Source organism: Ranitomeya imitator, chromosome 3, assembly GCF_032444005.1.
Source record: "Ranitomeya imitator isolate aRanImi1 chromosome 3, aRanImi1.pri, whole genome shotgun sequence".
In the NCBI taxonomy this organism is placed as follows: Eukaryota; Metazoa; Chordata; class Amphibia; order Anura; family Dendrobatidae; genus Ranitomeya; species Ranitomeya imitator.
In genome coordinates this window covers 426021891-426039742 of record NC_091284.1, presented here as the reverse complement: position 1 = coordinate 426039742, position 17852 = coordinate 426021891, and the positions used below count along the sequence as shown (strand labels likewise).

The 17852-nt window shown below is 42.0% G+C and overlaps 1 protein-coding gene across 1 annotated transcript in view; it reads left to right on the top strand.

Moving 5' to 3' along the window:
- The window catches only part of CA4 (carbonic anhydrase 4), an 89365-nt gene that overhangs the window by 31027 nt on the left and 40486 nt on the right, over nucleotides 1-17852 (top strand). The window contains exons 2-3 of the mRNA XM_069757229.1: nucleotides 11378-11422; nucleotides 15757-15921. Of these exons, the coding sequence (XP_069613330.1) occupies nucleotides 11378-11422; nucleotides 15757-15921 (210 nt within the window). The remainder of the gene's footprint in view (nucleotides 1-11377; nucleotides 11423-15756; nucleotides 15922-17852) is intronic.

The following is a 17852-nucleotide window of genomic DNA, read 5'->3' as shown; positions in this document are numbered from 1 at the left end:
TAACTGCTCAGCATAGAACAAAAAAAATGTGATCCCAGCCTTATACTAAAAGTGATCAAAAACTATTATGAACCCCAAAATATTCAGAAAAAAGCCTTAATTTATCCTGTACAAAACTAGCCCCCACTCTGGTCTGTCATCTGTCACTAGAAGTATAGGGGGTTCCCACGTTACTGGTAGAACAAAGGCTCTGGAAAAGTGACATGGCTCCCACCCTCTCAAATAAAATCCAGTGAATTCTGCTCTCCCAAATCCAAATTACCCCTTCCTTCTGGCCCCCAATGTGCCTAAACCACAATAAGTGGCCACATGTTTGGCATTATTGTAGTGGTGAGAGAGCACAAAAGAATTTACTGGGTGTGTATCACCACAATTACAAGCTGGGCACAATGTATGGGAGAGCTACAATATATGGAGGCTTCACACTGTATGGCGGCAAAATGTATGGGCACTGAACTGGTATATTTGCTATTCTCCAGAATCAAAGCCTGGCATGGATGTTTCAAAATAGTCAATGCAGCCATAAATGAATTAATTGAGAGGTGCAATTTCTACAATGGAGTAACATTTGGGGTTTTTCTGCTGTTCTGGCACCTTCGGGGCTCAACAAATGTCACCCGCAAACTATTGTAGCAAAAACTGTGTCACGGGGTTACCGAAACTGTGTGGAGCCAGAAGACCGGCGCTGAGAAGAAGCACTTCTTCTTGATTTTAAATGTGTTTATTCCTTCTGGCCATGTTGGAAATCCATGTGCTCACAGCTATGCTTGGTTAGCCACTCCTTTTCCCTTTATAATCTGGGCTCTGATACAAATCCTTGTCAGAGCTAGCTTTATTGCTGCATGGCTAACAGAGCGAGAGGAGTTCGTATGAGAAGGAGAGTTGAAGGAGTTATTAATGACTGTTGCTTGGTTTCTATGCGTGGTAATTCCTTATCCTTCTCTGTTTTAGTTTATTCCCCTACCTTCACACCCCGATTCATTCCTCTGTTATATGCGAGTGAATATTTTGTATGCCTGGAGTTTTCTGTTAACCCTTGTGTGTGTTACCTTGTTTTTCTGCTTGGGGTACTATGGTGAATAGTAGTGCCCCCTCTTCCCTGGGTGGGGGAAGAGAACAGCCGGAGGGCTAACTCAGGATATAAGGCAAGGGCGGAGGCCGGCATCTTTGCCATCTGAAGTATCCCGGGGAGCAGAGGGAGCTAGGGCACCCCCTAGTGGTAGGGACAGGGAAGGAGCCCCTGGTCCTGGGTCACCCGTGCTTCAAAAGCCAAATAGCGCTCCTTCCTTCTCAGCCCTGACGTGTGGCCTAACAGTAATTTCTGACAACATATGTGGCAGAACCACATATGAGGTACTACCGCATTTGGGAGAAATTGCATAACATATTGTTGGGTCTCATTTCTCCCATTACCCCTCATGTAAATAATAAATTTGGTGCTAAAACAGTATTTTAATGAAGAAAAAAACTTTTTGTTCTCACATCTAAATGTAATAAACTTTTGTGAATCACCTGCAGGTTACAAATGCTCAGTACACCCCTATATGAATTCCTTGAGGGGTCTAGTTTGAAAAATGGGGTCACATGTGGAGAACTTCCACTGTTTAGGCACATCAGGGGCTCTCCAAATGAAACATGGCTTACGCTCTCGATTCCAGCGATTTCAAAAAGTCAAACGGTGCTCCTTCCTTTCCTAGCCCTGCCGTGTGTCCAAATAGTAATATTACCCCACGCATGGGACATCGCTGTACTCTAGAGAGATTGCACAATAAATTCTATGGTCCATTTTCTCTTACCTTTGTGAAAATAACAAAAGTTTGGGGCTAAAAGTAAATTTTCATAGCTCTACGTTATAAACTTCTGTGAATCACTTGGGGATTCAAATTGCTCACCACACATCTACATACATTCCTTGAGGGGTCTAGTTTCCAAAATAGGGTTATTTTGTGGAGGTTTCCACTGTTTAGGCTCATCAGGTGCTCTCCAATCGCAACATGGCGAAAAGGAGAAATTGCACAGCAAATTTTAGGGTTCATTTATCATGTTACCCTTGTAAAAATAAAAAAATGTCTGGCTAAAGTAAAATATTTGCAAAAAAAGTTACATGTTCATTTTATCCTTCCACATTGCTTTAGTTCCTGTGAAGCACCTGAAGGGTTAATAAACTTCTTGAATGTGATTTTGAGGACTTTGAGGGGTGCAGTTTTTAGAATGGTGTCACTTTTGGGTATTTTCTGTCATATAACCCCCCAAAAGTCACTTTAAATGTGATGTGATCCCTAAAAATGGTTTTGTAAATTGTGTTGGAAAAATGTGAAATTGCAAGTCAATTTTTAACTCTTCTAATGAAAAAAAAATATTTAAAAAATGATGCAGATGTAAAGTTGACATATGGGAAATGTTATTTATTAACTATTTTGTGTAACATAACTCCCTGGTTTAAGGGCATAAGATAAAGGTTTGAAAACTGCAAAATTTCTAACATTTTTGACAAATTTCTGATATTTTCACAAATAACTGCAAGTCATATCAAATAAATTTTACCACTATTATGAAGTACGATATCTCATGAAAAAAGAATCTCAGAATTACTGGGATCCGTTGAAGTGTTCCAAAGTTACCACATAAAGTGACACTGATCAGATTTCCAAAATTTGGACTGATCATTAAAGGGACTCTGTCACCTGAATTTGGAGGGAACAATCTTCAGCCATAGAGGCGGGGTTTTTGGGTGTTTGATTCACCCTTTCCTTACCCGCTGGCTGCATGCTGGCTGTAATATTGGATTGAAGTTCATTCTCTGTCCTCCATAGTACACGCCTGCGCAAGGCAAGATTGTTGCGTACGCCGGACACCGCAAAATGACGCATGCGCACGCATCTGCATGCGAACGCATGCAAATGCATGTCCCTGCGTACACCATGTTAAAGATATGTATGCATGACGCGTGCGGATCATACACTGCACACAGAAACACTAATGTGAACCCGGCCTAAGGGGTTAAGTGTCATGAAGGTAGTTCCGAGTCAGTAACTGTTGCTTAAATCAGTGATATGAGAGGTTACAGATGTGCTCACCTGGTGCCGCGGCAGACTAGAAAACTGCTAAAGACAGTGACCAGTGAGTATGTTACTGCTTTCCCTACACTTACATATATTATATCTAACAAAGGGACAATTAAAGGAATGCTACTTTAAGTGACAATTAAAAAAAATCTTTACTGTGGAGGTTCTAAAGAACTTGACTACAGAGATGACTATTTGTAATCAGGATCCACTAGTTAGGCCAGGGTAACACTAGCGTATTGCATCCGATGCTGTGAGCAAAAGCCGAGTGTCATGCGTCTGTGCTCCGAGCCTCTCGCAGAGAGCGGATCGGAGCACAGCTACGGAGGAGGCGGAGAAATTAATTTCTCCATCTCCTCCTTTGCCGGGGTCAGCGTATAACCCACATCACTCGGATGATATCTGAGTGATGTGCGTTGTCTCACTCACTCGTACACTGAAAACGGCCGAGCTAAAAAAAAACCCTTATGTGAACTGCCCCATAGAAGAATACTGGTCCGAGAGCTATTCGATTTTTTTATCGCATAGCACTCGTCCGTATTACGCTCTATTGTGACTTTGGCCTTAGGCTTAAGTCACACTAAGGTCTCATACTCACTTGCAAGAAATACGGCAGAGTGCAATCCGATAAAAAATCGGACCAATGTTATTCAATGGGTTACATCTCATCTGCGATTTTTTTTCTCAGCTGAAATTGGACTGAGAAGAAAATCACAGTATGTTGCGTATTGCTGCTTATCTCAGACGAGACTTGCCAATGTAAGTCAATGGGTGCAAGAAAAAAATCGCACAGCACTCGCACCATGCGAGTGCTGTCTGATTTTCACGCACCGGTGTCCTTTGAAAAGCCGGTAATTCATGTGCGGTATACAGTAAAATCACATTGACATCACATTGAAAAAATCACATTGACATGTTAAGTATAGAAAAGATAGAATAGATATATACACATAGAATCTATAATATAACGGTAGGAGCGTAACTCTGTCCGAAGCCCTTATAGACTGCGCAAGCTCGACACGCCTGCGCTGACTGGACCCAGCACAACGAGAGAGAGAGGCGCGTTGCACAGCCCAGGAGATTGCAGTATGCCTCACCGGCAGCCCAGGAGATCGTAGTATGAATACCTGGCAGCCCAGGAGATCGCGGTATGCCTACCTGGCAGTGACCAGTGAGAGAGACGTGTCGTGCAGCCCAGGGGATCGCAGTATGCCTACCTGGCACAACGAGAGACGCATCGCGCAGCCCAGGATGTGAGCACCACATGACTGGATGGGGCGAAGGATGGGAGCACATGACAGGATGAGGGCACAGGAAGATAGTAGCACATGACAAAATGGAGGCGCACAAAACAGGATGAGGGCACAGGATAGGGGCTGCACATGGCAGGAAGGGGGCGCAGGAAGGGAGCAGCATATAACAGGATGGGAGTGCAAGATGGTAGCAGCACATGACAAAATTAGGACACAAGATGGAAGCAGCACACACCAGGATGGAGACCATATACCAATATAACTGCTCACCACCCGGGCGTAGAATGGGTTCAATAGCTGGTACATATATATATATTTATATATATATATATATATATATATATATATAATTGTCTAAGGGTTTTTCCGTCTGTCTGTCTGTCTGTCCTGGAAATCCCGCATCTCTGATTGGTCGAGGCCGCCAGGCCTCGACCAATCAGCGATGGGCACAGTATGGCGACGATGATGTCATAAAGGTTGCCTCGACCAATCAGCGATGGGCACAGTCTGCCGCGAATTCTGGAATCCTCATTGTCCATATACTACGGGGACATGCATATTCTAGAATTCCCGATGCGTTAGAATCGGGCCACAATCTATATATATAATTGCCTAAGGGTTTTTCCGTCTGTCTGTCTTTCTGTCTGTCTGTCTGTCTTTCTGTCTGTCTGTCTGTCCTGGAAATCCCGCCTCTCTGATTGGTCGAGGCCGCCAGGCCTCGACCAATCAGCGACGGGCACAGCGACGATGATGTCATAAAGGACGTAGAAATCCCGCGTTTCTGATTCAGCTACGGGCACAGTATCGACGTAGATGTCATAATGGTTGCCATGGCGACGATGATGTCATAAAGGTTGCCTCGACCAATCAGCGACGGGCACAGTCTGCCGCGAATTCTGGAATCCTCATTGTCCATATACTACGGGGACATGCATATTCTAGAATTCCCGATGCGTTAGAATCGGGCCACAATCTATATATATAATTGCCTAAGGGTTTTTCCGTCTGTCTGTCTTTCTGTCTGTCTGTCTGTCTTTCTGTCTGTCTGTCTGTCTGTCCTGGAAATCCCGCCTCTCTGATTGGTCGAGGCCGCCAGGCCTCGACCAATCAGCGACGGGCACAGCGACGATGATGTCGTAAAGGACGTAGAAATCCCGCGTTTCTGATTCAGCTACGGGCACAGTATCGACGTAGATGTCATAATGGTTGCCATGGCGACGATGATGTCATAAAGGTTGCCTCAACCAATCAGCGACGGGCACAGTCTGCCGCAAATTCTGGAATCATCATTGTCCATATACTACGGAGACATGCATATTCTGGAATACCCGATGCGTTAGAATCGGGCCACAATCTAGTATATATATAATTGTCTAAGGGTTTTTCCGCCAGGCCTCGACCAATCAGCGACGGGCACAGCAACTTTGATGTCATAAAGGACGTAGAAATCCCACGTTTCTGATTCAGCGACGGGCACAGTATCGACGTAGATGTCATAATGGTTGCCATGGCGATGATGATGTCATAAAGGTTGCCTTGACCAATCAGCGACGGGCACAGTCTGCCGCGAATTCTGGAATCATCATTGTCCATATACTACGGGGACATGCATATTCTAGAATACCCGATGCGTTAGAATCGGGCCACAATCTAGTGTGTATATATATATATATATGTATATATATATATATACTGTATATGTCAGTGACACACATACAATGCCTTGGAAAAGTATTCGACCCCCTGGAACTTTTCAACCTTTTCCCATATATCATGCTTCAAGCATAAAGATACCAAATGTAAATTTTTGGTGAATAATCAACAACAAGTATAACACAATTGTAAAGTTGAACGAAATTTATTGGTTATTTAAAATTTTTGTGGAAATTCAAAAACTGAAAAGTGGGGCGTGCAATATTATTCAGCACCTTTAACTTAATACTTTGTTGCGCCACCTTTTGCTGCGATTACAGCTGCAAGTCGCTTGGGGTATGTCTCTATCAGTTTTGTACATCAAGAGACTGAAATTCTTGCCCATTCTTCCTTGGCAAACAGCTTGAGCTCAGTGAGGTTTGATGGAGATTGTTTGTGAACAGCAGTTTTCAGCTCTTTCCACTGATTCTCGATTAGATTGAGGTCTGGACTTTGACTTGGCCATTCTAACACCTTGATACATTTATTTTTGAACCATTCCATTGTAGATTTTGCTTTATGTTTGGGATCTTTGTCTTGTTGGAAGACAAATCTCCGTCCCTGTCTCAGGTCTTTTGCAGACTCCAATAGGTTTTCTTCAAGAATGGTCCTGTATTTGGCTCCATTCATCTTCCCGTCAATTTTAACCATCTTCCCTGTCCCTGCTGAAGAAAATCAGGCCCAAACCATGATGCTGCCACCACCATGTTTGACAGTGGGGATGGTGTGTTCAGGGTGATGAGCTGTGTTGCCTTTACACCAAGCATATTGTTTGGCATTGTTGCCAAAAAGTTTGGTTTTGGTTTCATCTGACCAGAGCACCTTCTTGCACATGTTTAGTGTGTCTCCCAGGTAGCTTGTTGTAACACATTTTATGGATATCTTTGAGAAATGGCTTTCTTCTTGCCACTCTTCCATAAAGGCCAGATTTGTGCAGTGTATGACTGATTGTTGTCCTATGGACAGAGTGTCCCACCTCAGCTGTAGATCTCTGCAGTTCATCCAGAGTGATCATAGGCCTTTGGCTGCATCTCTTATCAGTCTTCTCCTTGTTTGAGATGAAAGTTTAGAGGGACGGCCGGGTCTTGGTAGATTTGCAGTGGTATGATACTCCTTCCATTTCAATATGATCGCTGGCACAGTGTTCCTTGGGATGTTTAAAGTTTTGGAAATCATTTTGTATCCAAATCCAGCTTTAAACTTCTCCACAACAGTATCACGGACCTGCCTGTTTTGTTCCTAGGTCTTCATGATGCTCTCAGTGCTTCAAACAGAACCCTGAGACTATCACAGAGCAGGTGCGTTTATACAAAGACTTGATTACACACAGGTGGATTATATTTATCATCATTAGGCATTTAGGGCAACATTGGATTATTCAGAGATCCACAATGAACTTCTGGAGTGAGTTTGCTGCACTGAAAGTAAAGGGGCCAAATAATATTGCACGCCCCACTTTTCAGTTTTTGAATTTCCACAAAAATTTTAAATAACCAATACATTTCGTTCAGCTTCACAATTGTGTTCCACTTGTTGTTGATTCTAAACCAAAAATTTACATTTGATATCTTTATGTTTGAAGCATGATATGTGGGAAAAGGTTGAAAAGTTCCAGGGTGCCAAATACTTTTGCAAGGCACTGTATAGATATATATCTTTATATTTCATAGAGACATAGATAGCAGAATAGCGGATAATTCATTTGTCAGCTTCTGTAAAATCACTGCAGAACTTCTCCATGGTGCCATCAGAAAGGTCCTAGGAATTTCACAGCCAATGAATTCACTTCACCTAACTGACGCCAGTGCGAGCGCGGTGGGAAATTGTCTAACAGATCTTGCACTGACATCAATTAGATGAAGAGAGCTCATTGGCTTTGAACTCCCAGTACCTTTCTGATGCCACAGTGAGTGACAACTATTCTATCCTGTCAGCTCCTGCTGTTTTTTCACAGCTGCTAAATTGACTGATTTTCTTCTATCTATGTAATATACATATACAGATGCTTCTCACGAAATAAGAATTTAATCAAAAAGTTAATTTATTTAGTTTCTTCAATACAAAAAGTGAAACTCATGTTATATAGAGTCATTACAAACAGAGTGATCTATTTCAAGTGTTTAAGTCTGTTAAGGTTTATGATTATGGCTTATAGCCAATGAAAACCCTAAAGTCATTATCTCAACATATTAGAATAATTAACAAAAAACACCTGCAAAGGCTTCCTGAGCATTTAAAAAGGTCCCTTAGTCTGTTTCAATAGGCTACACAATGACGGGGAAAACTGCTAACTTGACAGATGTCCAGAAGGCAGTCATTGACACACTCCACAAGGAAGGTAAGCCACAAAAAATCATTGCTAAAGATGCTGGCTGTTCACAGGGTGCTGTATCTGAGCATATTAATGGAAAGTTGAGTGGAAGGAAAAAGTGTGGTAGAAAAAGGTGCATGAGCAACCGAGATAACCGCAGCCTTATAAGGATTGTTAAGCAAAGGCCATTCAAAAATTTGGGGTATATTCACAAGGAGTGGACTGCTGCTGGAGTCAGTGCTTCAAGAGCCACCACACACAGACATATCCAGGACATGGGCTACAAGTGTCGCATTCCTTGTGTCAAGCCACCCAATAGACAACGCCAGAAGCGTCTTACCTTGGCCAAGGAGATAATGAACCGGACTGTTGCTCAGTGGTCAGAGGTGTTATTTTCAGATGAAAGTAACGTTTTGCATTACAAGGTCCCAGAGTCTGGAGGAAGAGTGGAGCGGCACACACAATCAAATCTGCTTGAGGTCTAGTGTGATGTTTTCACATCAATGATGGTTTGGAGAGCCATGCCATCTGCTGGTGTAGGCCCACTGCATTTTATCAAGACCAAAGTCAGCACAGCCCTCTGCCAAGAAAATTTTAAAGCAATTCATGCTTCCCTCTGCTGACAAGCTTTTTGGAGATGGAAATGTCATTCTCCAGCATTACTTGGCACCGGTCCACACTGCCAAAAATACCAATATCTGGTTTAAAAAGGATAAAAAATAGTATCATTGTGCTTGATTGGCCAGCAAACTCGCCTGACCTAAACCCCATAGAGAATCTATGGGGAATTATTAACAATGCAGACTAGCTGAACGCTGCTATCAAAGCATCCTGGGCTTCCATATCACTTCAGCAGTGCTACAGGCTGATCACCTCCATGCCACGCTGCGTTGATGCAGTTATTGATGAAAAAGGAGCCCTGACCAAGTATTGAGTGCATTTACTGAATGAATGGGATTCACGTTTTGTATTGAAGAACTTAAATAAATTAACTTTTTGATGATGTTCTAAAATGGCGAGCAGCACATGTCTGTATATATATGTGTGTGTGTCACTGACATCTAAATATGACATTTATCTATCTATCTATCTATCTATTCTATGTGTATATATCTATTCTATCTTGTCTATTCTAAGCTTGTCACGCTGTGATTTTACTGTACGCGACAGATAAATTACTAGCTTTTCAAAGGAAATGGGTATATAAAAATCGGACAGAACTCGCATGGTCCGAGTGCTGTGCTATTTTTTTATCTCGAGTCTCGAAAGATGTACGTGTACAATCGCAACCTACTGTTAGGGCTAGCGGAACGCACCAAATAATAAGATAGATTAAGGTGCGTTCACAGCCGGGGGTCCACCGTGCAGAGATGGAACCTGCTGCCATGTAATGACGGACTATATGGCGGTACAGTGTGAATACACACATGGGTTAACTTCACCCTGTGTGAAGGAAGCGAACCCTGTTAAGTCACAGGGCTGCGGTACCGCACACAAGAGCGCAAGCAAGGAGTCACCAAGCTCAGTCCCAAGACTTGGGATCCGAGTCCGACTAGACTACTTGCGCTCGACACCGCTAAGGGGGTGTCAGCATAACCAAAGTAATAATAACAGATGCACGAGAGTGCATGCGGTGCCGCACTTGCGGACGCCACTAACCACCCAGGCTTGGGTCAGGAAAGTGCTGTGAAAGCGCATGGCGCCGCACTGGCGGTCACAGCAATTAGACGCTGTATGGTGTGTAACGTGTTGGTAGCTAAGTTGGGCGCTAGATAGCAATCACCCACCTTCCGCGATCAGTTATCCAATAGGGAGGGGATTTTAATGAACGACTTTCACTCACAACACACACACGTTTACAAAAGTACACTAGCACATGGCCATGCGGTCATGCGCAGCTTATATAGCTGCAGCACGTTCAGGACCTTCCAATAAAGGACCAATGGGAACCGTTGCAGCATCTGAGCATGTGACCCTCGATCTCCAATGGGAGATCTCACCCTGGGCATGCTCAGAAGGGAAAAAGCAGGACTTAGATCCCAAAAGCATCTGCTCGCCGCTGCCCAGCACTGGCTTCAATGGCAGAAGCAGGCAAAGCAGCAGTAATCCTATGCACCGAGTGAGACTGAGCAAGACGCTGGGAATGACGTCTCCGCTGAGCAGACTCCACTGTGGCTGGAGAAGAATGGGAGACCGCAGCAGAGATGGTTCGAGATTCCCCCTGTGCAGAGGCGGGAACTCGACACCTAACACCTACTGCGATTTTACACGCACATCGAATACGCCTGAGTAAAAAAACGCTGATTTGAGCTTCCCCATAGATTAACACTGGGCCGAGTGCTATGCGATGTTTCCTTGCACAGCACTCGGCCATATTCTACAGTAGTGTGACTCCGGCCTTACCCACATAATTCTGTTCACCAGGAACAAATGCACCTAAGGCCGGGATTACACACAGCGAGATACGGCCGAGTCTTGCAGGTTAAAACCAAGCTCTGGCACCGGCACTCCAGAGCGGAGCGTGCGGTCTCATAGCAATACATGGAGCCGCACGTTCCGCTCTGTAGTCCCGGTGCCAGAGCTTGGTTTTAACCTGCGAGACTCAGCCGTATCTCGCTGTAGTGTGACTCCGGCCTAATAGTGAGAGGAAATAAATTATTAAGTTATATCACTAAGTGGCAAAAATTTTACCCATCTCGTCTGAAGGTGAACTTGTCCTTTAAGTAGATTCTAAGCGTATAACATACAAGCAAAAAATAAAGAAATATCTTAGTTAGAAATATATTAAATGTGACAAACTAGATAATAGTAACAATAGCAAATTGTGAGAAGTATCATAAAATGTAACTTTTATTGAAAATGCAGATAAAATCAAACGTCGCAGTGACTTTTAAAAACAGGTGATCACATAACTGTAAGGGTACTAAAGTTCACCTGTTACATCAAGAAAACGGAATCTTCGCATCAAGTAAAGAATACAACCCAATAAAAGTAATTTGGTTGTTACCTCATGCATATTGTAGATAACCTGAATTTGTATTTCAACTCTCTTACAGAATGGTGCTATGATATTCAGGCGACAAAACCCCCTTCTTGTAAAGGTAAGAATTTAACACTAATAATTAGATTGTCAGGTCGAGGTAATAAGATCAAGTATCCGAGTCTCTGAGAAATAAAAGTTAATAATAATGTTAACAAAATCTACTTTAATTTGGTCATATCCAAATAAGACTTTATATGATGCTAACATCAAATTCTATATAAAAAAATAAAATATTTCACCCTTAACCCCTTAAAGACCAGAGGTATTTCAGTTTTTGAAGGTCTTTTTTTTGCTCCCCTTCTTCCCAGAGCCATCTTTTTTCTGTTTTTCCATCAATATGGCCATGTGAGGGCTTGTTTTTTGCAAGACAAGTTGTACTTTTGAATGACACCATTGGTTTTAACAAATCACATAATGGAAAACGGGAAAAAAATTCCAAGTGCGATGAAATTGCAAAAAAATTGCAATTTCACAGTTGTTGATTTTTTTTTACCATGTTCAATAAATGCTAAAATGGACCTGCCATTATGATTCTCCAGATCATTACAAGTCCATAGACACCAAATATGTCTAGGTTCTTTTTTATTTAAGTGGTGAAAAAAATTCCAAATTTTAACAAATACAAAAAAAATGATGTCATTTTCCGAGACCTGTAGCGTCTCAATTTTTCCATTTTTCATGATCTGGGGTTGGGTGAGGGCTTATTTTTTGCTTGCCGAGCTGACATTTTTATTGATACCATTTTGATGTAGATATGATCTTTTGATTGCCCGTTATTGCATTTAATTGCAATGCAGCCGAAACAAAAAAAGTAATTTTGGCATTTAGAATTTTTTTCTCGTTACGCCTTTGGCAATTCGGTTAATTCTTTTTTTATATTGATTGGGCGATTCTGAACACAGCAATACCAAATATGTGTATATTTGATTTTTTTTATTGTTTTATTTTGAATGGGGCGAAAGGGAGGTGATTTGAACTTTTATATGTTTTTTATTTTTTTAATAGTTTAAAAATTATTTTTCTTACTTTTTGTTTGCTTCAATAGTCTCCATGGGAGACTAGAAGCCGCAATACTTTGATCGCCTCTTCTACACACAGGCGATCATTAGATCACCTGTGTAGTAGAAATGCTCACTTGCTATGAGCGCGAGAGCCATCCATAGGACGACACTCATAGCAATCTGGCAATGACAAGCACAGAGTTTTCCTGCAGACCTCTGGATGTCATGCCGATCCATCTGTGAGTCGCAATCATGTGACGAGGTCACCGATGGGCAGGACTAGCAAAGCGCTTCCGGTAAGCGCGAGTTAAATGCCTCTGTCAGAGATTGACAGCGGCATTTAACTAGTTAACAGCCTCGGGTGGATTGTGATTCCACCCACAGTTGTTGCAGGAGTGTGTCGGCTGTATAGATCAGCTGTCATGTGCCTGGAAAGGTGCAGGCTCCAGCACTGAGCCCGCCCAAACAGGGGGAGTCCGACATGGGTGTACTATTGCGCCTAATGTCGGAAAGGGGTTAAAGGAAACCTGTCTGTAGGATTAAAATTGAATATAATGATATAAGGATATATGTGATCTGCTCTCTTATTCCAGAGAAATCCACACTTTTCTTTCTTAACATGAAAAAGAGCTATTACGATGTATGGGCCCGACATAGATCTCCATGAGAGTTCGCACCCAGAGCTTATTTTAAATGAAAGGAATGAACCATGTAAACCAAAAATCCAAGGCACCGGGTATCTTCCTTCCACAAAAATTATTTTTATAAATACCAGTGTACAGACAGGAAAATTGGCCACGTTTAGGCCATGCAGAACCTATGTCAAGTCAAGAAAAAAGAGAACCATGTAATGGCTGATAGTTATATTCACAGTCAGCCGAACGGATCTTTGTCTCATTACAAAAACATCTACAGTTGTCCTCTAAGGCTACTTTCACACTTCCGTCGGTATGGGCCCGTCGCAATGCGTCGGGCCGACGTACGGACAGACGTTGTGAAATTACTGCAAGACGTGGGCAGCGGGTGCAGTTTTTCAACGCATCCGCTGCCCATTCTGCAGTCCGGGGAGGAGGGGGCGGAGTTTTGGCCGTGCATGCGCGGTCGAAAATGGCGGACACGTCGCACAAAAAATGTTACATTGAGCGTTTTTTGTGCATCACGTCCACCATAACACAACGGATCCGTCGCACAATGGATGCGACATGTGCCCATCCGTCGCGATCCGTCGCTAATACAAGTGTATGGGCAAAAAACGCATCCTGCAAGCACATTTGCAGGATCCGTTTTTTGCCCATAACGACGGATTGCGATGGAGGACAAAAGACGGAAGTGTGAAAGTAGGCTTATAGTGCTATCTCCTCTGCTGTAGAGCTGATTAACTGATTACAGATGACACGTCTTCACCTTCCATCTCACAGGCAGCCAGTGTAACGGGGAAGGGAATTAGAGCAGAATATTACTTCATTAAAAATTCATCTGCAATTGTAGCGCTCCTCTCACAGTGCTGTCAGCTCTGCTGTACTGGACCTACCCTCACACTGGCTCTCTGTGAAATGAAAACTAAAGAAGTTTGTAGTGTTAATTGTAGTCAAGCACAGCTCTGCAGCTGATCTTGCAATAGAACATGAGAGGTGAAGCTTCAAATGTGTATGTAATGGGACAAATTTCAGTTCAGCTGTACGGTGTTAGTTATAATCACACACAACTATGCTTTTAAATCAAAAGAGAGCAGCAACTACACATCACACTGGTAACACCCTTTTTCATTTAACCCCTTAATGACCGCCACTACATCTTTTAACTGACCTGACATATAAGAGAATACAGGTGACACCATACAGGTGACAATCCAGCAGCTGTCGGCTGCACACTATAGCTGACAACTTTCTGCATCAGCGACGATCAGTGTTTGCATCGTTCAAATCTGTTTAACCCCTTAGATGCTGCTGTAAATAGTGACTACATCATTATATATGGTTAACAGAGTGTGGGGGCTTCTTCTTTATCCCAATTGGTGCCCTCAGATCATGACTGTGTGGTCCTGATGTTTGCCATGGCAATTCATGACCAAATAGCAGCCTTAGAGTCTGACAGCTGTAGAAATCTGTTTAGAAGTTAGAGGCATTTAGTTGGTAAAAATACACATTTTCATTTCTGTCATACCACTTTGCATTAATTCCTGTAAAGCACCTGAAGGGTTAATAAACTATCTGACAGCAGTTTTCGATATGTCAGGGGGTGCTGTTTTTAAAATGGTATCACGTTTGGGGGTTTCCCAATATATGAGACCCCTAAAGTCACTTCAAACATGGATAAGTCCCTAAAAAATACATTTTGTAAACTTCCTTGAAAAAATGAAAAATTGCTGCTACATTTTTAACCCTCCTAAAATGCTAACAAAATAAAATAACATTTTACAAATGACACTGATGTAAAGCCGACATGTGGGAAATGTTATTTAGTAATGGTTTGCTGTGGTATGACCATTGGTATTAAAGGGATAATCATTAAAATGTTGAAAATTGCTAATATTTTAACATTTTTCTCAAATTTTTGATATTTTTTATAAATAAACACAAAACAAATTGACCTAAATATACCATTATCATAAAGTATAATGTGTCACGAAAAAACATTCTCAAAATCACTGGGATTTGTTGAAGCGTTGCAGAGTTATTACCACATAAAGTAACACTGGTCAGATTTCAAAAATTTGGCTCCGTCACTAATAAACTCTGGAGGCAGATTCTCAGGCAGATAAGTGTCTAGCCCATAGATCTTAACATCTCCTTTTATCTCCTTTATATATTAAGAACAATGTGGATTTCTCTGGAATACATCAAGACATCAGATTGCAGATATCAAGATTGAAAGGTTGTTTTTACCACACAATTCACACCGCAAAAATAATTCTGAAAAACAATGTCAGAAACTCGAAGTTTTCTTGCAATTTCACCACACTTGACAATTTTTTTCCCTTTTTCCAGTACACTATATGGTTAAAAGAATTGTGTCGTTGAAAAGTACAACTCATCTTGCAAAAAATGAGCTCTCATACATCAATGTAAACAGAAAAAAAAACAAAAAAAGTTATGGCTTTTGGAAGAAGAAAAAGCGAAGCAAAAAAAATAAAAAATAAATTGTCTGCTGTGGGAAGCGGTTAAAGCTTTATTTTTAGACAAAATAATCTGAAAAAAAATACAATAAAAGTATTATTTTCTAATTTTGTATGAGGTACTGCTTGGCTTGCTGGAGAACACCTATTGTTGCTATATATATTGTGTACGTGCTCCGTATGCTGTTGCTCTGTTACCTTCATACATATACTGTCTGAGTTCAATACTTGAGCATTATTATTTTATTAATATAGTTTTGTATTTTTTAACATAAGGGCCAAATGAATGGAGTGATATTGGTGTCCCTTGTGGAGGGAAAAAACAGTCTCCAATTGACATTGTTACAAAGAAAGCCAAGTTTGATTCAAACCTAATAGCATTTAAATTTGAAGGATACGATAAGGAATTGGAATTAGAATTAACAAATAATGGTCATACAGGTAAGTTTTGTCATGTAGATAAATACAATTCACCACGGAGTGTCAGCTTTGTGTGTACATTGTATAGTGACAGAGAGCTATTAATCAGTGCTAGGGGTGTGGTTGGACTAAGAGGCACACAACAGCTAGTCAATGATAATCTCCTGCTGATTAAACACTGAATTTATTGAAACAGAAACACACAACCCCATAAGTGATACATTCCTGAAATCAGGGTTTCAGCTCATACACCATGCTGCTCTCAGAACACATGGCAAAAATATCTGAGGACAGAATCCCTTTAATTGCAATCCATCTGCAATCCATTTCAGACTGGATTCAGACAAGCATATGAAAAACCTGATTTTCATCTGAATTATTATCCGTGTGCCATCCACGTACCATTAGTGTGTCCATTTTTTACATCCCTGTGACATCCATATGGCATGGGTATCTATACTTCAACGGTTTAAAATGTACATGATTAAGTACCATTTTCTATGTTAGGCTGGAGTCACACTGCCATATGACACAGACGAGTGATATGCGAGAAAACATCGCAAAGCACTCGGACCACTGTTAATCTATGGGGCAGCTCACATCACCTTTTTTTTCTCGGGCGTATTCAGCATGCGAGTGAATAGCATGCTGCGATTGTACGCATATATCGGCCGAGTCTCGCCAATGCAAGTCCACCCATAGGGGTGGAGCCACATATTCATTACTGTAAATGAGCGGCCCCACGTGACCGCTCATACAGTAGAAGGTGCAGCCAGGACAGGACGCTGTGACGGAGTCGGGAGCCGGGTGAATATTTTAATCACAGCGGGGGGGCGCACAGGGGGTGGGAGGGGGGTGATGACCTGGATCTTGATTTTACACACAATTATTCATATCTTCTCTACAGCAAACGCTGCTGCAGGGAAGATATGAATGGCGGCTTCAGCACCAGTGGGGGGGACAGCGCTTAATGTAGCGCTGTATCCTGCACGGCACACGGACTGCATACGGACAACGTCCGTGTGCGGTACGTGTTTTACACGAACCCATTGACTTTAATGGGTCCGTGTAATCCGTGCGCTCCCATGAACACTGACATGTCTCTGTGTTTGGCACACGGAGACACGGTCCGCAAAAAATCAATGACATCTGCACAGATGCATTGATTTTAATGTGTCTACGTGTGTCAGTGGCTCCGGTACGTGAGGAAACTGTCACCTCACGTACCGAAGCCACTGACGTGTGAAACTGGCCTAAGAGAATAGAATCCCCATACAGGTAACAATCCAGCAGCTGTTGGCTGTGCACTATAGCTGACAACTTGCTGCATCAGCCACAATCAGTGTTTGCACCGTCCAAATCTGTTTAACCCCTTAGATGCTGCTGTCAATAGTGACTACATCATTATAAATGGTTAACAGAGTGTGGGGGCTTCCTCTTTATCCCAATTAGTGCCCTCAGATCATGATTTTGTGGTCCTGATGTTTGGCATGGCAAATCACGACCAAATAGCAGCCCTAGACTCAGACGGCTATAGTAATCTGTTCATAAGTTAAAAGCATTTAGGTGGTAAAAATACACATTTTCATTTCTGCTGTGCCACTTTGCATTAATTCCTGAAAAGCACCTGAATGGTTAATAAACTACCTGACTGCAGTTTTCAATATGTCTGGGGGTGCTGTTTTTCAAATGGTATCACTTTTGGGGGTTTCCCAATATATAGGACCCCTAAAGGCACTTCAAACATGGATAAGTCCCTAAAAAAATAAACTGTGTAAATTTTCCTGGAAAAAATAAAAAATTACTGCTACATTTTTAAACTTCTTAAAATGCTAACAAAATAAAATAACATTTTACAAATGGTGCTGATGTAAACCCGACATGAGGGAAATGTTATTTATTAATGTTTTGCTGTGGTATGACTATCTGGAATAAAGGGATAATCATTCAAA